Source organism: Camellia sinensis, unplaced genomic scaffold, assembly GCF_055761805.1.
Source record: "Camellia sinensis isolate YWXY unplaced genomic scaffold, ASM5576180v1 Unanchor13, whole genome shotgun sequence".
Lineage (NCBI taxonomy): Eukaryota > Viridiplantae > Streptophyta > Magnoliopsida > Ericales > Theaceae > Camellia > Camellia sinensis.
In genome coordinates, this window is record NW_028129009.1 from 1401442 (window position 1) to 1425674 (window position 24233).

The following is a 24233-nucleotide window of genomic DNA, read 5'->3' on the forward strand; positions in this document are numbered from 1 at the left end:
TCATTTCCTTCGCTATGTTTCTCATAAACACTTATTTGTTGATTTTCAGAAGGCAAATCCTCAAGAACAATGATGAATGAAGAATAAGTGATGCTCTGTGAAGGTGAGTCCAACGTGATGGATGACTGACTTTAGCTTAATGAATGAGTGCTAAACTTGGAGCTTCAACGTAATGGATGTGTGCATTGAGACTTTTGAATTGGGTAGATGTCTAAAATAGTAATTTCATTTAGGGATAAAATTGTAATAAGATTAAATATCATTAAATGTGTGCAAAGAGGGTATTTGGTGTGTGTAAATAGAAGCTCGGGAGCTTCTATTTACACATCCACCTTCCCCTCTTTGCACACACTTCATAAAAATTATTTTTATTATAAATTTTTTTTCAAGTGAAATTATTATTATAGACATCAAATAAACACATTCGGAAGTTGAATATCGAAAAAATAATAAAAATTCAGAAGTCTACTTCCGAACCAATTGTTTATTTTCAGAAAGCTACTTCCGAACCAATTGCTTATTTTCATAAATCTACTTCCGAACTAATTATTTATTAAAAAAGATGTGTAAAGAGGGGAATGGGTATGTGTAAATAGAAGCTCCCTAGAAGCTCCCTAAGTTAATTGATAGTGAGAGCAAATTGACTTTTTTGCCCTTAAAAACTCTACACATGTTATCCATGTGCAAATTTTCCGTCCAATTTCTTAACTTCTATTTTTAATTGGACCAAAATGATACAGAATTCAAAATTTAAGATCCAAATCGAGTAAATTGAAATTAGAGGGACCAAAATGATACAACGTGTAAACTACATCAACTATTTACATAATTTGCCCTAAATTTTAACTTATATTTTAAAAGACACTAAAATTTGTAAGCAGTATCAATTGTGGTTATTAAACAGATTTAATTGATTATCATTTAATCAATTCAATTTTAAGTATGAAATCATATTATCAAACGCTAAATTCAAGAAAAGGTAACATTTTAACCCAAAAAATAATAAAATAGAATAGAAAAGAAAAGAAAAGAAAAGAAAAATAATAGAACAGAACACGAATTATTAAATAGCAGGAGGATATTTTATCTTCTCTCTCCTTTTTAAAATTCAATTCTTAAATCATCAAGTATTCATCGACAAGCTGAAAACATTGCATAAATGAGCCAGATAACAACTGCAAAGAAAGTTCATACTCGATCCATCCACACACTATTTATTGCACTTGGAATATAAAAAGTGATCAATAATGCTAACAAACGAATCTTCAAGATTTCTAAGACACACAAATTCATGAAGTTGTGTGTGAATTTTAGCATCTAAGTCGTACAACATTGAAAGTGTAGGGAAGAATATTGGCATACTGGAAAGTAATGACTTCACCAAGAAGAAGTATGCCGCCATTTAAAAGAAGGCAATCATGAGTGAATCCGATACGACGGAACACCATTGGATTCACTAGACTGAAGGATGCAAATTCAGCACATGAAATGTGAACATCAAACACATCACCACCACCCCATGCCTCATTCACTATTTGGACTGTATATTGAGGTATGTTAAGAGCTGTATACCCAGATTGCCATTGATATATCCGAATATCGCTTGCCCAACACCTTCTAATAACTCCATCTGTTTCTGGATCTATATATCCTCCTCCAATGCCTTTTGAATCTGCAACATAGTTCATACATACAAATTATATATAAGCATACATTTAATTAAGTAGTAGTAGTAGTAGTAGTAGTACTAGGTAGAATGAATATACATTACATACATGAAGTAGTGGAATGATAGAATAGCAATATGGAAACAATAACATCTAGGCTATAGGATTTCGCCATGGACCCGATATATATATATGTGTGTGTGTGTTGTTGCCCTTTGTTCTTGTGTGAAGTATAGACTATATATATGTGAGAGACAGAGAAGAAAGAGATTCCTCGAATTTGGATTTGGAGACTCACCTAGAATGCATGGATGAAAAATATAAGAGAGTGTGTGTGTGTTGGGGGGGGTGGGGGCGCTGTGGACACTTGAATTTGCTGTTACTTGTTTGGCTACTGGAAATTTGGGTAGATATCGAGCTGTTAAAAACTACTCGATATACACTAGCTCGTGAGATTATCACGTTCTAAGTGTACGTTTAAGATGTTTCTGGAATTATGTGCAATTAATCATGGCACATCCCCCACATGACAACCTGTTTCTCCATATACAGTAAGAAGATTAAGCCTTCATTTAAATTTTTTGATTATTTTAGTTTGAAATTAAAAAGTTTCATTTGGAATAATTTTTTAATTTTTGTGAGAGAAAAAATAAAATGATTATGATTTGGATATGATATTTTGTTTTATTGATTTTTTTGTCTATTTTGCATTTTTATAGCTAAAATAACCCCAAAATCACATGCCAAACATAGCCTAACTAATTAGGATTTTTTATAGGACATTACTATTTAAGCTTAAAAATTAAATTCTCTTTTTAAATTTAATGATGTGACAATCAATTAGAATATCTAAAATAACATTCTTTCATATATTGTCTAATCATTAACTAATTATCTCACTTACACATCACTAAGTCTAAAAAATAAACTTATATATCATTTTTTATTTTTATAATGCACACTTTATTTTGAAATGTGTATTATATATCAAAATGTGTATATTAAATAATGTGGTTACATTAAAATTTATAATTTTAAAACAACTATTCATTATAATATAATTATACAGATAGAATCACCGTATTATTCTAGTAAAAAATTTTGAATAAAAATTCTGTTAAAATAACAATTTTAAAAGATAAAAGAATTCAATGTACCTATGATGACCAAAAAAATAGATTAAGCTTAAATATATGAGGTATAAATAATATAAAAAAATGATATATAAATTTACTTGGTAGATTTACATTCTAAATCTATTGATGTGTAAGTGAAATAATTGATTAATTATTAAAAATAGATGAGAGAGAGAGAGATAAATATAACATGAAAGTGATCGGTTAGTTGATGATTAATTTGAAAAGAATTACTCTAAAAAAAATTAACTATTTTGGAAAAGATTAATGAACAACTAATGATTCTTTTAATGAGCAATAAACTAGAATGCTTTTTAATAATACTATATGTACCAATTAATGTATTAACAGATGATGTGGCATAATTTTAGAAGTTTTGAATATTTATAATTTGTATAATAAGTCAGGTCAATAATAATGATATAACACTAGTTGATATACTAATGTGTACACTAATTAGTGCATGTAACACCACTGAATGTTTTTATATATACACAAATGTGATTATGATAAAATTCTTATTGTTATATATTTGTATGAAAATGATTATTAAATATTTAAATTAAATTAAATTAAATTATTTTAGTATATATTTAAGGGTGTAAGTAATTGATATTTTAGAGAGAATTTAAAAAATAAAAAGAAATTTTAATACTAGGTAAGTAATTCTTATTTAATTATAAAGGAAAATGTTTAGGAGTTCTAAAAAAAGAGCTTTAGAGAGAGATTTAATGATAGGTCTCACCATGTGATGTGATATTTTGATTTGTGTTTTTGTATTTTTTTCTTCTTTTTTTGACTTTGTTACATCATTAAAACTTATATTGGAGTTCTACTCAGTGTGTTTAGTTTCAGTTTTCTGAAAATTGAGTTTTGTTTTTCGTATTTTTTTGTTTTTAGTGAATATTTTTTAAATTTTAAGTAATTTTTTTACTTTTTTTTGATGCATCTTACTTAGATGGATCTAAATAGTAAAATATTTGTGAAAAAATATTTTAAAAAATAAATAAATACACAAAATACGAAAAATGTACTTAATTTTTATATTTTTTTATATTTAGTGTATTTTTTAAAGATTTTTTTCACAAATATTATACTATTTAAGTGTATTTATATTAGGAGTGTCTAAAATTTAAAAAAAAAAAAAAAACTACTTAAATTATTAAAAAAATTCATTGAAAACATTAAAATACGAAAAATGAAAAAATAAAATTTTCTGAAAACTGTTTTCTAAAAACTGGAACCAAACAGTTTTTCGATTTTTTTTTTATTTTTAGTAAATATTTTTAAATATTTTTTTTTTAAAATTTTTTTAGAAATGATCACTTGCTGACAATAATAAATTGACATTACCAGTAAACTGCCCAAAGACTGAGTGATTAGGCCTCCTGCCGCATCCATAAATAATTTTTTTCCTCCCTTATATTTTCTACTCTTTGTGTTTTTTCCTTATGATTATCAAATTTAAACGGATAGCAAATTTAAATTGAAAATTATTTTTAAAATATTTAAAGGTAAAATAATGTGTATCATTGATGTAATTATAAACCGTTACTGATGAGGAGGGAGTAAAATTGATCGAAAATGCATATTGGTATGGAAAAACAAAAGTAAAAGCATCATGGCAATGGCATGAATTGAATTGAATTGAATTGAATGAAGGTGAAAAGAAGCATGATCTACCTATGGAACCTGAAGCTGCGAAAATCCAACGAAGATGGCTTCTTCACAGAGACTCTGCAAATCTACTCTTCAATGCTTCGTCACTCCTCCAATGCCTACTTCGGCAACAATTTCACCTTCCCACTGGTGTTGAAGGCTTGTTCCAACCTCCGTTCCATCCGAGACGGCACCATCCTCCATTCTCTCACCTTTCTCATCGGCGGCGGCCTTCACTCCGACGTCTTCGTCCAGACCTCTCTCATCGATATGTACTCTAAATGCTCCGACTTGCCTTCTTCCCGCCGAGTGTTCGACGAAATGCCCCACCGAAACCTCGTCTCCTGGAACTCCATCATCTCCGCCTACTCCCTCCATCCCCACATCAACCACACTTTTTCCCTCTTCAAAAACATGCTGTTTCTTGGTTTGGAGCCGACCTCGGCCACATTCCTTACCATTCTCTCCAGTGGACTAGGGCTTGGACTCGGACAAGGCTTGTCACTTCACTGTTACATTATCAAACTTGGACTCCTCCATTCTGAGTTACCCATTTCTAATTCTGTTATGAGTATGTATGTCCGTTTCGGTCAACTTGATGACGCTCAACGCATTTTTTATTCTTCATTTGAGAGTGAGAGATCGATTGTCTCTTGGACGACACTACTTGGCGGATACACAACCGCTGGCTATGTTGCTCCAGCATTCCATATTTTTAACCAAATGCGAAGACAAAGTGTAAAACCGGACTGTATTGCTCTTGTAAATATCATTTCTGGCTGTGCGCAAGCAGGGGACCTGCAGTTAGCTTCCTCTGTCCACTCTCTCGTGCTCAAGAGTGGGTGCGGTTGTGATATTGTTCATGATGATCACAATCATCCAATCGACAACTTGCTGGTCAGCATGTATGCAAAATGTAGTGACCTTGTGTCTGCTCGAAATGTATTTGATAGGGTTCGGGAAAAAAGTGTGTTCCTTTGGACGTCAATGATTAGCGGGTATACCCATTTTGGTAATCCTGAAGAAGCAGTGAATCTCTTCAAGGAATTGTTGAGGACAAGCACCAGACCTAATGAAATCACCATAGCTACTGTACTTTCAGCTTGTGCTGATTTAGGGTCACCAAGTATGGGAGTTGAGATTGAAGAGTACATTTTGCAGCATCAGCAGCACTCCGGTGGTTGTTTAGCATCAAATTTACACGTTCTAGCGTCATTAATACAGATGTACTGCAAATGTGGAAACGTAGAGAAGGCAAAACAAGTGTTTGAGAGGGTGTCCAAGAAAGACTTGGCAGCTTGGAGTTCAATGATAAATGGTTATGCCATCCATGGAATGGGAGAAGAGGCTCTGAGCCTTTTTCATAAGATGCAATCCGAGGAAGGAATTGAACCTGATGCTGTTGTATACACGAGCATATTAATGGCTTGCAGTCATTCAGGACTGGTGGAAGACGGACTAGAGTATTTCAAAAGCATGAAGCGGAATCTCAAAGTAGAACCCAGCATCGAACATTATTGGTGCATTGTGGATCTTCTAGGCCGAGCTGGTTACCTAGACTTGGCTCTGAAATCAATCCAAGAAATGCCAGTGCAAGTGCAGGATCAAGTTTGGGCACCGCTGCTAAGTGCGTGTAGGAAGCATCACAACATTGAGATAGGAGAGTTTGCAGCAAAGAAGCTGTTAGATTTGAACAATGGAAGTGGAAGCAACAGCAATTATGTAGCCATATCTAATTTCTACACATCTGTGGGAAAGTGGAAGGAGGCAGCTATTGTTCGACGTTTAATTGACAAAGATGATCAAGGAGAAGGAAGATCAGTGAAAGAACCTGGTCGGAGCCAGATTGAGATCAATGGCTCCTTGCATGTTTTTACAGCTGGGGATCGCTCCCACCATCGATCATCTGATATCTATGCAAAGATAAAGCAGTTACATGCTCTAAGTTTCTAGTTCTAGAAGTAGCAGGGAGCTATATTTTGCAGAAACAGAGAACTAATTCTTGCAATATTGGAAGTGATTTTGAACAGGCAGATGGAAAATAAGTTTCTAGTTGACTCTGTACTATGAATGAATACTACATTAGTTGACTGGAATCATTTACAGGCTCAACTCCTGACAGATCTGTGCAACAACCTTACATAGAGGGAATTTTTCAGGACCCTCGAAAATTACATCGTAAACCCTGCAAATGCACTCAGGCTTCATATTATTCTACACACGTCATCAATGAATGAATACTCCCAAAAAAAGCTGATCTTTAAGGTCCCCTCATCCTCTCAACAATGTGTCTTCCCTTTTCTTCAATGTGACGCCTCTTCTCTTCAAGCTTCTCCCCCATCTTCTTCCCCAAACCAAGCATCTTTGCTCTTCTTGTTCCCGATCTCTTTAGCCTGGCATCATCTCCTTCCATGGCTTGAATCTGCTCCCTTGTCAATGACTGAGATGGTGATTGATACCCTGGGTTCTCCTCTTCACTACCCACACAAGTTGATTGTAGTTCATTTAACAAAGGGACACTCAATTCTTGCTGAGACTTGATGCTCCAAGTAGACTGATTAGCTGGATCTGAAAGACTGGCACGTGCAACAGAGGATTCACTGACTGATGGCTGAAAACAATCAACATTCTCTCTTTTATCATGCTTGACTTTTGGGATATCACTGGTGGTTTCCCTAGTAGCATCGGGTATGGGAGTTGCTTCAGCAGGTTGGGAGCTGGGAATTTCACGTGCAACAGCCACAGCAACAGGGGGATGATCGACAACAGCTTCTTGCTTTACCCATAGGAATGGAGCAACATTCCGTGGGACCCAATCATCCTTTTCTGCTAACATCCATGGAATGCATATGCTTTCACAATTTGGAAGTACTAGAGCTTCCCGAATGGCTGTCTGTACAGATGAAACTAATAACCATCAGCCGTAGCTGCTGAGCAATTTTTATATGTTTTGTTCAATGTTTTACTTGATTCCCAGCAAAAGAATGTATTAATTTAAAATATCCAAAAGAAAGTAACACAGATTCTTCTACATCAAACCCACATCTGACAGACAAGCATGGCATAGGCATGCATGGTTACACAAACACACCCTAGCAGTACTCAGAATTTGTACATTTATGCTTTGCACAGTGTCAAAACACTGCACCATTATATACATTCTATTTTGGTGTATAATTATATATTCATTATGTTCATACCCAAGAGAGAACCTTCTTCAGAATTTCACCATAAAACCCAGATCATTTCTAAAGTTTAGGTTGACTTTGTAAATGAAGTATGCCCAGTTTAGTCCCATTAAATTGGGATTTGGAAGGGATAAATTGGGTACAGACCTTCAAGTTCGAACCTACAACCTCGAACCACTAAACCTGTGGCCCCCTTTGTAAATACCACTGAACCAATGACTTAAAACACCCATAAATATAATAAACTAAACATGCTTGGAGAAATATGAATGCTACAAGGACACATAATCTCACCTTGAACCGATTGACCAGAAACAAAGCAATATGTCCACTGTTAATCTTATGATCTCCAACAGAAGACTCCAAGTTGAAATCAATATCAGGCATTGATGAGAACCCAAACCATAGTTGATCAGAAGGAGGAGGTTTTATATGCAGCCGTAAAGTTCCTTTAAGGGATGCCACCCTTATTGACAATGAGAGAGGCACCTTTAATAAAAAAAATTTTTTAAAAAAAAAAAAAAGAAGAAGAAGAAGAAGAAGAAGAAGAAGAAGAATTAATGTCAATTAAAGTGCAAGTACCAAGAGAATTTGTCTTTACTTACATGCAAATTCAACCTGACAGGGAATGAATGTCCACACATAACATCAAATTAAAATGATAAATAATGTCGAAACAGTAAGAATAAAAAGTCCGTTTCAAGTCTCCATATTGTTATTTCATTTTAGACAGCTCTACTTTTGAGGAGACGTCATCTGCTGCATCCATAACTAACTAGAATACAATAAAACCAAAATAACTACTGCGTTCATCCAAAAAATGCATTCAGATTTCAAATTCAACTAAAGAAGCATAGTTCGGTAAAATTTTATACGAATGAAAAAAGAATAGCTGTCTAACCTTCCTTACACATGGAAAAGGAAATAAAGAGAGTTTCCAACTGTCATTCAATTCTATAGAACCTTTTCAACAAAATGACTCGAATGGGAAAAGAATATAATATTTAGGAAAGGGGAAGGCTTGAAAATGGAATTCAGTAATGTGTTTTTTTTTAAACTGCTATTCAATCACGCTACTTTTCCAGAAAATGGGATTCAATCACATGCACAAATGTACAAGTCAATTGGGATATGCTAGTCAAGTATTAGAAGCTATATCGCTTCATGTGTGCATTATGTGCTAGTCAAGTCTCCAAAGTGTAGAGTACTAAAACGTAGTCCAATTAAAGAAATTAGTAATGCATTCCCCATGCATGACTGTTACATTTGGGGAATGACTGAATCCAATTTCTTGTGAAAGTGAGCAGGACTGAATTCCATGTAAAAAGAGACATTCCTCAACTCCATTTTCAAGTCCTCCCCCCTCTTTAACATCAATCCTCCCCAAGGAAAAAGTTAAATATTGGTATTTTAGCAACAACAACAACAAAAATTCCAATGCACTCGCATCATATGAGATTAAATATGATGCCTTTAGGTTCCAAGTTCAAACTTACAAAGGCCATGTTAAACATAGCCTTCAATTTAAAGGCAGTTTCGTGTTCTTTTAAAGTACCTTTTCAAGACAATGACTAATACATTTCTCCACTAGAGATTGTGTTTATCACCACATGAAAAAAGAAGAATCTAAATATTGGTCTTTTTGGAAAAAAATAAATCTTCAAATCTAAAGTGCATTGATCTAGCTTACCACATGCATTGTAAATGCGTCATATTGATTTTTCTTCTTCAAGCATGTTTTCTAACTACATAATTAAAATTACATGAAAGCTTTTTAACAAATACCAAACAGCATATGCAACAGAATACACATATAAAAGGGGATATATCTTTACAAACCTGTGAAACCTGTTTGGCAATAGAATTTAGAATAGATTTCCATCTGGACGTAGAAGATGATCCTCTATTTGTGCTCTTACATCTTTGCATCCCATCTGCAAACAAATTGAAATCATAGCAACACTTATCAAGAGTTTTTTTTTTTTTTTCCTTGAATCAACTTAAAACGAAACAAGGCATCTAGTTCCAAACATCCAGTGAAGACGCACAAATTATATATATCACAGGTACTTTAGAAGGGTAAATCTAAGTGCCAACCTTGCAGAGGGTAGCCGCACGCCACACATCTCCTAGGGGACTCCGTGGAGATTATGGTTTGTTGGGTCACAAGGGAGTACTAGTTAAGGGTTTTTGTCGCAGGGCCCTGGCTGTGCCCATGAGCATTCCCTTCTAGCTATGTAGGGAATTATCCTGTTGAGAGAATTGGAAAAACGTCAACGACATGTGTCCCCCTCTCATAGAGACACGTGCCCTTTTCTTATTAGCTGCCCCTCACATGTGTATGGGTTCCACATGTGACCATGTCTATATATACACCTATTTCTTGCTCATAACAAAATCCACCAAGAGGATATTCCCCCACCACTCTCTATCAGATTCTCTCTCTCTCTCTATTTCCCTTTTTCTTCAATTATTTCTCTGGTTCATCCTCTCTGACAACTAGGAGAGGCTAATCTTCCATACTTTCTCCCTATTGATTCCATGGACATGAGGTTACATTATCTCTCTCCTCAACTCCCTATCCTCTACCACATCACATTTGCTTCGAGTTTCTCAGGCAAGACGTGCTCGTACCTATGCAGATTGAGCTCTCCACCATGGCTCGACCCTTCTACATTCAGGCAAATCCAATGGCCTCATCTCAGAGATGAAAAATTTTTTGTTGTGATTTCATCATAACTAAGTCCAGGGGGAAATGGCACTAGAACCATGAAGCAGCAAAAATACATGGAGTATATGAAACATGATGGTGATTTTCATTACCCAAAGTGGTACACAAAATATGCATATCCATAATAGAGGAAGAGTGTAGGATTGTTTTCTTTGGTCTAGACCCATTTAGATAATGCTAATCTGTCAAAATGGCTGTTCTTCTTCATTTATAGGATTTGATTTATGTGTCACAAAATATAGACAGAGGCTTTGAAAGAGAAAAAACTCATTCGGGTAAACCACCATTTCTTGCATTAAGTTATTTCCACCTCTTCTCCATCTAAAATACAAGCTTTTCAAAACCTCACCCACTATGTATCAAATTTAGGCTGCAACATCCCAAGTTATATACTCTTGGCCTACATAGGCATGGCCATAATCCAGCCAAAACATGGCTTTCAAACAGGTGAACACCCCTAATCCTTTAGACGATAATCTGAACCCCCAAAAAAATAGAAACTTGAGGAAGCAAACCTATCTAGTTCCTGAATGAACCTCACCCATCTAAGGAACCTATCCAGCAACCAGAGTGGGCTCCCACCCTTCTTCCTCAACAAAAAGTCTCCACAAAGAACAGAAAATTATTTATGTACAACACAGCAAAGAATACATACACATCCCCTACCGACCACCTCAGCCCCAGAGGGGATCACATGGAGAGTCCTTACTGGCTCACAAGGCTGACACATAGCACCACGCTCTTTAGATATTCTTACACAGAGATGATGTGCAATGCACGTATTAGGTATGGGCACATGCCTACACTCACAAAATCAATGTCCTCCTAGGGCAAGTCCATGCAGTGTTTTCACCTAAGAATCAAACCCTAAATCATGTTTGATATCTAAAAGCTTTGAGCAGGATTCATCAAACTAAACTGTCAACCCATGCAGCTCACAAAAATTGTCTGAGTTAATAATAAAAATTGTGAAGGTGAAGTTTTTTCTAGCATCTCACAATCTTAACAAAACCTGTCCTTATTTTTGTGCAAGACAGCTTAGGAAAACTAAGATTAAGCCGTCTATGTTCAGGCTTGTGGAGGTTTACAGCAATAAAAGGTTGTTAGCTTCTGGATTATATAGGCTACAAGGAAGGTGATGTAGGATGATTAAAGAATGCCACAACAATGGGCTTTGGGGGCTGATTTGACACTGTTTAAGGGAGGTTTTAGGGTGCTGTGAACAGTACTTGTGAAAGTGCTGACATTCAAGAAAGAAAGAAAAGAAAAGAAAAGAAAAGAAAATAAGAAAATAGATCTAGAAAATTCTAGGGTTATGGTTGCATCACCAAACCCAAAAGAGGCTTTAAAACTCTTAAAATTCTATAAAATACCAACTCTATTAAATTATAAGCGTTACTTGGGTTTATATAGAACTAGGAGACTTCCTAAACCAACTAGAACAAAAAAACGAAACAAATAAAACTCCTTTGACTTCCAAAACCAATTCAAGACCAAATAAGAAACATAAATAAAAATCAATTAAATAACTTGACCAATAAGACAACCTATGGGCAACCTCTATAGCCCATGTCAACAAATATGAAAATTACCAATATACCTGACCTAAAATTCCTAGAAAACATTAAAAAAAAAATCATAAAATAAGACTACTATAATACTAAAAAAATAAGAGGGAATTGGTGATAGACCCCTCACTGTCTAATTTGTCTTTCAAAAGAACAAGAATTATATAGGTACTTTCAAAACCCCCTAATATTTTAAAACTTTTTTCTTTTACTATATTACCCTCATATCTATCAGCTCTCCTATTAAGCCATCCTCACAGTGTGTTTCAAAGTAAAATTTTATATCATTAAGCAAATCAACATGTTTTTAATCAGAGTAAAATTTTACTTTGAATCATAGTAAACTTTACTCTAATTCAGAGTAAAGTTTACAATGATTCGAAGTAAAATTTTATATTGTTAGGCAAATCAACATGTTTTTAATCAGAGTAAAATTTTACTGTTATAAAAAAATAAAATACATAAATGAATGTCAAATTTTACTTTTAGATCTAAAAATAATAATAATAATAAAAGCCAATTGATATGCATTTACGCTCCAACCCTAATCACATCAATGTCCTCCACCTCAAACAGATCAGAACTCACACAACTCATATAATCATTCATCATCATCAATATCATCTTGAAAATCTCTTGAATTCTATGAACCTTCTGCTATACATGGCACCAATAGCACTGTTTATGAAGGAAAATGTGGTTGGGATCACAATAGCTCTTTCCAAAAATGATATCAAAATAATCTGGTATCTACTCTTCAATTCGGCCTGCAAGGTCATCGCGGTGGCTCAGCGAATCAACCAACTCATGGATCTCAGGTGAGGATATTTGATCAAATGGCAACGGCGGTGATTGAGTAGCGAAGAAATCAACCGAAGAAGGAGATCGAACTCCGATCTAAAGCGGAGCAGAGCAAGTCGCTGAGTGGTTAGAGGTGGCCATCTGTGGCGGCGGCGGCGGTTTTCGTCGACTACGAAGTAGATGCCGTGGAAGGTGGAAGGCGAAGGCAACGGGGTGGCGGAGAGGCATGCGAGGTCATCGGCGTTGGTTTTGATACCAGATCTTGAAACCCTAGCCATGGAGTCTTGAGAGATTGAGATAGTGATTAGGGAAGATTTAGTTGAGGGTATAATAGTCTAATAAAATATTTAAATAATAAATTTTGTCCTTTATACAAAATTTTATAATTATGAGGGGGTTTTAAAAGTATAATTTTTTTCTTAATCCTTTTAACAATAAAAAGAACATAAAAGGGGTTTATAGCCAAATTTTCCAAAAAATAATTATATAAGATTCTAATTAGTTTCTCTTTGACAGCATGCCAATGTCCAAATATCATCGCTTCTTTGAATTTAACTTTCCTTGACCTTCTTATATTGTGCATCAGAGAGTAGTAAGGTTTGTGCAAAAAAGGGAATGAATTATATTTGGTATCTAGACAGCTTGCTAGACTTCAGAAATTATGTGCTGAAAATTTCGAAATAGTAGCTATTTCAAAGCATTATCAATTATGGTGTGGAATTAAAGGCAGAAGATTTGGGGAAGGGCTCAGGGTTGATTCTTATTAAAAAGGGTTTGGGGTTGAAACTGGGAGTCTTCTATTGCTACAAACAGTAACCCAAGAACAATGTTTGCATAAGGAGAACTCCTAGAATAGAAGAAATTGTGAGAATTCCACATAAACTTCATTAGGGATCACCCTCTAAGGTAGGGCCACATAAAATATCACAACAGACCCGTATTACAACCCGTGGATTCAAACTACAACCAATCCAGCAAATCTAAAAATTACCTAAATATCCCTCACTACTAAACCAAGGAAAACAGAAATTACGTCACACAAACAGCTCGAAAACGTAATCAATAAAAAAAAATTAAAAAATAAAAAGACTCAAATTAACTCTAAACTTCATTATATGATGCCCTAAACACACTCCATTCCAAAATCCAGCTTTTCTGACTTTGTTACTAACAATCTCTGCATCAAAATTCCTCTTACCAAATGAGGACAATCTGATCTGATGGCTACAGTAACATAACTAGATTCATGTGCTCCCAGGATGAAGAGAACAAGGCCTAGAATTATGTTGACATGGCAACAATGAACACGTTACTAGCCTTAGGTGGTCTTCCAGCAAAAGCCGTTACGAATTCAACATGCATCTCCTCAAGTGTGCTGCCCCCCCCCCCCCCCCCCCCACATGAAAAGATTTTAAATATATATATATAATATAATATAATAAAAACACCTTTTCTAGAGAAGAGGGACAAGCCTTCAAAATCATTGAAGAAGTTCTAACTTCTAATGCTCCCAACCACCATGATTGCAGTTTTTAGTTGTGATCAAATATTTCTAAATCATGTGACAAGAATGTGGACATATCAGAGAATTTAGAAAACCAAAATTGGAAGCATTTTATACGGCAGTACAAAGTTGCACTCTTTGCTAATACATATGTGTGTTCAGCTATATAGCTGTATGAGTACTACTTTCTTTTTATGGTACAACTCTTGGGTTGCATTAAGTCTATGAAGCACGGACACCTCTCCGGAGGCAACGTATGGGTGTCAGACACGGACACGCGTTGGACATGCGGTGGACACGTGTCCAACACTCTACCTAAGGTGTCCCTTCTTTTTTTTTGAATTTTTCCAACCGGACACGCTTGGGACACTCTCTTGGACACGTTATGGACAGAGAGGGAAAGAAACCCTAACCTGTTGAAGAGAGAGAGAGAGAGAGGGTGAAGAAGAACCTATTGAATTGAAGCCCTAGATCAGATATGTTCATTTCTTCAAATTTGTTCTTCGATCTTCTTCTTCTTTTCTTCTTTTTTTTCTTCATTTTTCTTCTTCTTTCTTCATTTTTCTTCTTCTTTCTTCTTTCTTCTGTCCCTCTCTCTCTCTCTCTCTCTCCCCCCTAGCGTTTGACTGTCTCGCTATCTCTATTCTATTCTATTTTTTTTTTTTTTTCTGTCTCTGGAGTGTCCCATATTTTATATACTAATATATATATTTGAACAAAAACCTTTTTTTTCCCCCTCTTTTCCTTTTTTCGATTTTTTGGGTATTATTATTTGCTTAAATAAATTATTTTTATTTATAGGAAAGTTTTAATTTGTGAATGATATTTGGTATTAAAATAAATAAATAAATAATATTTATATTTTTTAATTTTACATATAATAAATAAATAAAATTATATATATTAAGCGTGTCCCCAATGTGTTGTGTCTCCCATTTTTTGAAAATTTGTGTGTCCGCATGTCCACGTCATGTCCCGTGTCCATGTCCGTGTCCGTGTCCATGCATCATAGCATTAAGTACTTAACAAATATAATCAGCACTACCACGCAGCAATCTCAACAATTTCATCTATAGTTGCATTCTGCAAGCATGCTCAAATTGCATGTTATATGCACAGACAAGATCCAGAAAAGAAGGTTTGAGCACATACCTCGTTTTAAATCTGGTTCATCCTTTTGCTCAGTTGCATCAAGTGTACCTTCAGAAAGCTCCAATTGCTTTCCAAAGTACTCAAAACCTTCTAGAAGATCTGATGTGACCTCCCCCACAGAGCTTGATTCTAAGTTTGTATCCATCATGCCTTCCTCGGAACCTAGTTCCTGAACTTCAAGCCTTGTTTCAATATTTATCACCACACCACCAGAATATCGAATATCAATTTCCAAGGCCCATACTTCATTCATGTCTGAGGGAAGAACCCTCATGCAATTGATATATGGAGGGAGACTCCCAAGATCTATGCCAGTGCAGGTAAGGTCACCCATGTAACTGGGGATCCTCATATTGGACAGTGTTCTCTATTACACAAGAAAAATCAGAGTCAGGGTAATAAATGCATTCCAAAAACACAAAAGCATGCCCATATATCACATTCAACAAATCATTAAGTATGCCCAATTATGTAGTTTATCTACCAACAAAAATAGTTTTATAAAATTACAAAATAACTATATACTATTTCAATCCTGTATAATCAAAATTTAGGCACTGTAGGCCAACTTTTTATTCATCACACTTTCCCACAAATAAGGTCAGGAACAAAATTTCATTAAATTTCTACCAAAACAAAACAGCCAAAACATCATTTCCTAGGAAACGGATATGTTCAATTTGGGTCTTTTTGTGAAAAAACTTTTTTTTTATAAAAGACTCCGAGAAAGTAGAAAAGGAGAAAATATAGAGAAAAGAGGATAAAACAAGCATGTTTACGTCACTTATTCCCTTTCTTTGTTACAGTACGTAACTTCTTTTATATAGATTGGCATTGGTATTCTCTTTTTTCCTCTTTTTCATCCCTACTATTACTAGAAACTCGCATTTTTATGTTCTCTTACGATGGCAATCCCCCTTTCCCAACCAAAAAGTTACAATAAAGGGAGAACCAGAGGTCCACCAACAAGAACCAACCTAAAATTACATATCATGCAGTACCCTCCAATCTGTACAAATAAAAAACAATGGAATCTCCTTAAAAGCAGGAGATGCAAACACCCAAGAAGATAAATAACACACTCTATCCCATAACCCCCTCAAGTCATCAAATATTCCTGCATTGCACTCCGACCAAAACACCTAAAAAATTATTCAGTTCACACAATTTCACAGAGCTTAGGCCTTCAAATTGGAGCAAAAACCCCTGACCCAATCGACACCAGCAAGATGATTAAAGTTATGCCACAAAAACAAAGCCACTGGACAATTTATAAACAAACGGTTCATACTCTCCAAATCCACTCAACACATAGTGGGTATTTGGAAAGTTGCTATTTTAGTAGGCTATTTTAGTTTTTGGCTATTTTAGTAGGCTAAAATATTTGTGTTTAGGAAGATAGTTAGATTTTTTTGTAGTTTGATATGATGTTTGTGAAAAAAAAAGTGAAATGATTATGGGTTTGATGTGACCTATTTTGTCTTTTTTGTGAATTTTAGCCCAAAAAGCAAGAAAAAATAGCCTTTGCCAAACAAGGCCATAATAACACCATTAAGGCAACAATATACAACTAGGTCTCCTCTTTTGAATCATATTATTAGCTTTGAGCTTTTTATGAGCCATATACCATGCAAATAGTGTTAAATTCAATGTATAAAGAGAGAAATACAGAGAGAATTGTATGTATTCAATTGATTGATATTTCAGTGATTTACAACACTCTCATTTATAGAGAGAAAAGGTGGTACACATAGGATACTAACTAACTAACACCGAAAGCAAAAACATTATCATTAATGGGACAGCTGGACAGCTAGATATGGCACACTAATATTACATTAACAAACAGTTTAACCTTGAGAGGCACATATGCATTTCAAATCATTTTGCAAGCATGAAAAGGTGAAACATCTGGATCATCAACAATCTTACAAAAAAGACTTGCAAGAAAAACACCTAAGGAATGAATGGACCACTCTTTTATCACACACAAGCCCTCTCAAAGACACATCATCAAAAATATATAACAAAAACGGTAACTCATTAGCTTCAAAATCATTAATAGAAGTACTACTAGTTTTGTTTAGTTAGACCTTTGGCAGTCTATGACTACTCACCGGTCACTCCCCGATTCAAGTTTGGGGTGGTTTGAGGTTGTGACATCAGGACTAAAGGTGAATATGAATAAGAGTTATTTAGTAGGTAGGGATCAATGTTTAGGTTGCAAAAACTAAAGGAAGCTTATGGTGTTACATTGAAACTTTGCCTTTCACCACCTCTTCTATCCACATACATCCATTTAGAGCATGTGCATAAATTAATTACATGAAACTTCAATACTTCTAGTTACATTGCCAACCCAGGCTCTTCCTACAAAAGTACTAATTTATACATATAGAAAGTACAACTTTAACACTCAAACCAAATATATACATTGGTCTCAGATATCAAAGCTCTTTGTTAACAAGGACTAGAGCATACAAGTCTTCACATCTTATATACATCTTCAAATATTACACTAAAAGCCCAAATTAAGCAGGCTGAATGGGGACAATCCTAGCATTATGGCTTAAATGTGAAAATTATCCACTTGGATTTTCCAACAAGAGATGCATGCATGAAAACAACAAAAATGTGTGGGGTTAACTATTGCAGAAGTAAGAAACCAAAGCAGGTTTCACCCATCGCAATACACAACAAGCAACCATGCCTTATAGATACATAAAATTAAATCTTATAATAGGAAGTCATGAAACATTACGAACCTGAATCCTCGCTTGCATAAAGTTTTTTATATCTGTATTGCTTTTGGCATCAAAAAACAAACGTGATATTAACAAATTCCAACAAAGTGTTCCTTCATCACTACCAATCTTGTCATCGGAATCTACATCAGAGAACACAGAGATATGACTTCTGGCGCTTGAGCCTGTGTGAGCTAAGGTTGATGATGATGATGGAATCGTTTTGTCCTCCACAGAAAGGTTAGTTGTCTTGCCTATAGGAGTAGTCTTTACCACACCAGTGCCCGAAACTGAATCTTGGAATGAATAAGATTTCTCACAGATCTTTCTCTCTTCAAGGCCTGACGTCGATTTATTTTCTACACCACTCTTAGACGCCTTCTTTGCAAGTTTTTTCAGAAAGTGGCGAACCTTCGATGAAGAACCATCAACCTTAATTGGCCTGTCTATAGGCTCAGCATTGATACCCACAGAGGGTTTCATAAATGAAGGATATCCTGTATTTAAGGTAGTCAGATAACTCTGAAACTCTACATTCAACTTTGAAAACCACTTAAGTTTTCCTTTGTCATTAGAGGAAGCAAGACGGAGGGCTTTACACCATGACTCCTTCTCCCAAGATGTCTCAAGATATATGTAAACAGTTTTATTTCCACTGTATAAAACTGTCTTGCTCTCCACTTTAATTGGATATTTTTTGGCCCTGCAATATTTAAAAAAATAAAATAAAATATTTAGAACCACAAAAACTCTTCTCTTCTTTTTTTTTTTAGAACAGCAATATAATTATTCAGGGCAGGAAGAAAGGCAAAATTCTTCATAGGTGCCTTTAACCCTATGACAGTAACTGGGAGCAGTAGAACAAAATTAACTGTCTTCCACATTCTTTACAAACACAAGGCATTGAGCTGCATGCAGTAAATGTCACATGACCGACCACAATGTTTGTCTTTTCTTTTTCTTTTTTTTGTAACTCCATTATATTTTTAAGGGCCTATTTGGTAATGTTTATGTTTACAGATTTCCATTTCAATTTACAAAATTTTTGAAAATTGTAAATAAAACTAGTTTGGTATCTGTTTTATTTTTCAAACAATTGTAAATAGTTTATAAAATTTACTCAATTTTTTTAACCACAAAAAAGTTGGTTTCACTTGTTTAACCTTTTTTTTTTTTTTTTTTAATTTCTTCCTCTTTCTCACACCTCTTCCAACCACCACGACCACCACCTGTGGACCACCCTTTTCATGTGTTCAAAACATTTGTGAACCAAACATGTCAAAATTAAATATAAACATGTTTAATATTTTCTATAAACAAAAAACAGTAAGTTGTAAACTTTACCAAACGGCACCCAAGTGTTTAAGGTTTTCTTTCTTATTTTTAATAATTTGGAAACTGTAAGAGTTAAATTTGGGCCCATAAATGTTACTGGAGTGGTTAGAAAATTTCAGAAGGCTATTACTTTTTTAACATTTTATGAATTATATAAAGAGAACTTATGGTGGAATAGTTGATTCAAAAGGGATCAATTGACGAAAGAGTTCTTGTCTAATTCCAACCTTATTAACGCCAAAGGAGAATGAATGTTAGCAAATGTATGTCCATAAGCATACCACACTGACACAAAAACAATCAAGTGCAGTTTCCAATCTCATAGCTGGATGACACGTTGATATGCCCAGCAGTTCAAAAATGTTTCCAAAGCAAGTAGAGCAAATATCACAAAATTCGGATTAGGCTTGGCAATGAATGGAAGACAGCCTTCCAAATAAAAGAGGGATTTCCCCATATTGAAGACGGTGTCTTCTTTCTATTCTTGCCTCCAGCTAAGTCAGTTGGTATCAAAGCCTCAACTAGTTTAGTTTGATGCATGATTTTGTTGGACAGAGAAAATAAGAGAATGAAGTGGAATAGGATAAAGAAGGGCGAAAACTCAGGCAATCACACCTAGGGTGAAGTAGGACAACTGCATGAGCCCAAAATTAATGTACTTAAGCTGCAAAAAGCTCTATTTAGGTCTAATTGAAGCTGGGTTATGAAGCAGAAAGATTGGTAAAAAAAAATGGGGGTTTTATGGATAATGGTGTATTCAGGGAATAAAGGGTTTGGGCTTACTTTGATAAAGAGAATGGGAGGATTTTGGACTATTCGAGGCGCTGAAATAGTACCTAACAATAGTGCTTTTGCCATTTTAGGTTGTTTTGAGTTAGTCAAGTGTGTAAGAAGGTTTGAAGGAAAAGGGGCTTAGCGATTGTATAGTATGGTCTTTTGGTACAAGAGGGATGGCAAAACAAATCTGATTTTGAGGTTTAAAGACTGAAACACCTATGTTCCAGTAGATTTGAACTTAAGGTTAAAGTTGCATCACATGATCCCAAAGAAACTTCAAAAGAGAAACCAAAATAATATAACTGTGGTAGTGGTTTCAGACTACTTGCTCGGGACCTCACCATTTTTTTGAAAACAAGGTTGTAGCAGAAACAGCTGCTATTGTGCAACCCTTGAGCTGAATTTCTGTGTGAGAACCATCTGAATTTGTTAGAATGAGTGACTGACCCTTGACTTTTGCATATTTTTGGACAGGGGAAACCTCGAAGATCTCTTTCTTCCGCTTTTTCTCTCTTGGTGCTTTGTCTACAAGCCCTGACTTTGGAACCTTTTCTGGTTCTAAAACCCAAACTACACCCTGAGACACACCAAGGGAATTAGTCCATGAAAAGAATAGCTTGGCAATTGAAGTATAGGAAAGAAAGTTGAGCAATTTTTACATCACAGCTTTTATTTCACTAGCATGCAAGCATGAACATAGGCATACTGCTTCCAAAATAATATTAAAATAAAAAGAAAAGAACATAAACAAAAAAAGTAAAAATGTTCTATGAATAGCATGAAAAAGCATGAAGAAAATTTAAATACCACTAAGTAGCAGTAACTGCAAACAAAAATTGACTAGCTTCTAACTGGTCCGTACATCAAAAATCTTTTTCTTTTTCTTTTTTTAAGCTTAAAATGGTATTCAAAGTAATTGTGATACGGATACTTCATGCCATTATGTGAAAGTATCAGCAACCAATTTTATGATTTTCAAGGGGATCATAATTTGTTTTTCTTTTGGCATGCCAATTGATATATGAATTTAGCATCCAATAGTTAAATCAATACTACCAAAAAATTGTAATTCTAAGATTTCAACTTTTGTCAAAAATAAGGAAGAAAGTTTTAATTATTACATAAAAATGAAGATTTGGAAATCTAATATTGACATAATGTATACTAATGTTATAAGGTAAACTAACATGTCAATATTAGATTTGCAATTAATTCATATATTATTGAAGATTACGTACAAAAATTGTGGATCAAATTATCTTGAGAAGGCTGCTTACCCTAGTTAAAACATATACTTGCATGAAATTTTCTTTTACACTACTATGCAGTGTTATTAAAGGTGACAAGCGCACCAAGGCACCAAGGCCTCCTAGGGCCTAGGCTCAAAGCGCAAGGTGAGGCGTAGGCTTCACTGATGTGAGACGCACCTTGTACGGAAAAAATATATATAATTTAATATAATTAAATAATTTAGGGTTCAACATAAACAAAATGAAATGTTAAATATTTAGTGTTTTTTGGAGATTAGGAATTAGGGTTAATTTTTCTTCCATCATTGATTTGGGGTTGAATGCCCAACGTATTGGCATCTGTAATAAAAGTAAGAATCTTCTGTAGCTGCACCATATTAAATCAATGGTCAGATTTTAAACAAAACCAAAGCAACAATAAAAAAAAGCCCTCAAGACGCAAGCCTTGGGCCAGTCAAATGCCTTATCACAGTAGCCTAGCCTGGAACACAACAAGGCGCAAACCTTGAGTCTGGACGGGACTTGGGCCTAGGCACACGCCGAGGTGAGCCTTATCGAAATCGCCTAGCCTGGAACACTACAAGGTGCGAACCTTGGGCCTGGATGGACCTTGAGCCTAGGTGCACGCCTAGGCGCGCCTTTAATAACACTGCTACTATGTGCATCATAACATATCAACCATTACTAATACATACAACGAATATATATATATATATATATATATATATTTTGAAAAATTAATAAGTACAATGAGTATTATGCTTTATAAGATTAGGTAAGTTTAATTTACTAACCAAAAACTGAATCAATATTCAAAAAAATTAACCCAAGTTAATTTCTATTTCATGCTGGCTATTATTTCCTTTGAGAAGAGTCAGAAGACTCAATAATTCAACAAGAACAACTAGTGATGTTGGACAGTTGTGGAGGCAAAACAGGCTTGGGTTTCGAACTTTCAGCTAGCAGAATTTTCTGAAAACTTAAGTTCTACAAGTCTAGACAGGAGCCAAATTTTAGGTTTTGATATTAAATCAAAGGCCAAAGGATATGAGAAACCCACATGAGAAGAGGGGAAGGGTAGGTTTGTCTCTGCCACCTCACCTATTACCAATTGAGCAAAATTTGAACTCTGCCACAGCCTATATATCACATAAGATTATTCACAAATTGAATTTGATGATTCTCACCAAAAAAAGAAATAAGTTGAAATATAACACTGAAATTGACAAGCCCGAAACAAAGCCATTCTGTGACACTTGGCATAGAATATAGCCAAACTAAGATAAGTTACATCAGTATGCATATACCATTATTGGTGAAATTTCATTATGTTAGTGTTTCAGTTCATCACAGTAATATTAATTGTGACAAACTGAAAATGTTCTCATCCTTGCTGATGTATGTATGTTGTAGTGCCAAAAATTCTATAATCTATAAAAAGACAACATGTGTCCATTTCATTTCCATAGAACTAACTTGTAAGCAAGCAATACCCAAATTCCAAAACTGTTTTCTGAATTTCTGACTGCACTCTCGCTAACCCCTCACCCATCTTCAAAAAATGAATAAATAAATCTTAACCGACTCAGAAATTGTAATAAATTCAAATAGCAGATCACAAGAAGAAGAAAAGTGAACCTGCTTTTTGTAATAAGAAGAGTGGGGTTCAGAGAGTCCTTGAGGAGAGTGTGATACGGCCTTTGATTCTTCATTCTTGACTCGTTTATTTAATCGGCCCAACACAACAACCACTACCAATGCTTCAACGGCTATAATCGTCAGAGCCCCAATTATGAACCCCACAACCAGTGTAAACACGAACATCGAATCGCCTCAAATTCTAAAATGAATGAATACGAATGAATGAATGAATATCACTATATCTATATCTATATCTACCCTAATTATGATTTTTGCATTTCAAATTCGCATCAAAGCCGATACGATGTTTCTGAATTCTGATGGTAGAAACAGAGGGAGAATGAATACGAGAAGACCCAAGAACAAGAATATTCTTTCCTTTTTCTTTCTTTTCTTCTTCTTTCTTTTTCTTTTTTAACAAGAGGAAAGAAATAGAATAAATAGGGTAAATTACACTTGCACACGAGCAAGGATCCTCCAGAGTAATTTTTTTCTAAAGTTTCCTAGAGTGTTACATTGTGTGGTTGAGATTTACTGGCAAGTCACATCAATTTTTCTGATGTGACTTGTCAGTAAATCTCAACCACACAATATAGCACTCTAGGAAACTTTAGGAAAATTTCACTCTAGAGGATCCTTGGTGCTTGCACACATATCACGGGAGGCTCCATTTACACAGCACTTTCTCTCTGAAGACAAACTATTTCTGTAGTCACATCAAAAATAATTTATAAAATTAAATATTTTTTTCATCAGACACTACAAATTTATATATTTATTCTTACTCACACATCCACCCACAATAATATACGCACAAAGTTTCATCTTTATCCTCACACACCCCGCGCCCACGATATTCATCTCTCCCTCCATTCTCTATTCACACCGGTGAACACCATTGCTGAAAATACTCATCAAAACGTCGTCGGTGGTATTGCTTAACACAGTTCTGAAAAATAATAAATAAATAAATAAAATTTATAATTGTTCGGCAGTACAAAGTTGAATTAAATGAAAAAGTTTGACCGTAGTAATCCGAACAAATTCCACTTGTTCGATTGTAGTCTGTTGGACATATAT

General features: G+C 34.9%; 2 protein-coding genes across 5 annotated transcripts; one reads left to right on the forward strand and one right to left on the reverse strand.

Annotated features, from left to right (window-relative positions):
• Positions 1 to 1060: 1060 nt before the first annotated feature.
• Positions 1061 to 23617, reverse strand: LOC114316597 (uncharacterized). Of its 4 annotated transcripts, none has more exons than XM_028263294.2 (7): positions 23151 to 23606; positions 20604 to 20839; positions 18172 to 18853; positions 15407 to 15773; positions 9490 to 9584; positions 7945 to 8139; positions 1061 to 1672 (listed from the first exon to the last, which is right to left on the reverse strand). In XM_028263294.2, the coding sequence occupies exons 1-7, from the start codon at positions 23334 to 23336 to the stop codon at positions 1643 to 1645; spliced, it is 1791 nt and encodes a 596-aa protein (XP_028119095.2). In that variant the 5' UTR covers positions 23337 to 23606; the 3' UTR covers positions 1061 to 1642. The 4 variants fall into 4 exon arrangements, with proteins under 4 accessions (XP_028119095.2, XP_028119092.2, XP_028119093.2 ...); XM_028263291.2 differs by lacking the exon at positions 1061 to 1672 and adding an exon at positions 6440 to 7355 and having other exon boundaries at positions 23151 to 23617; XM_028263292.2 differs by lacking the exons at positions 1061 to 1672; positions 7945 to 8139 and adding an exon at positions 6440 to 7355.
• LOC145814831 (pentatricopeptide repeat-containing protein At5g16860-like) lies at positions 4261 to 6965 on the forward strand. The gene has a single exon (XM_082911815.1). It carries the CDS (start codon positions 4460 to 4462, stop codon positions 6413 to 6415), a length of 1956 nt encoding a protein of 651 aa, XP_082767941.1. The 5' UTR covers positions 4261 to 4459; the 3' UTR covers positions 6416 to 6965.
• Positions 23618 to 24233: the final 616 nt, after the last annotated feature.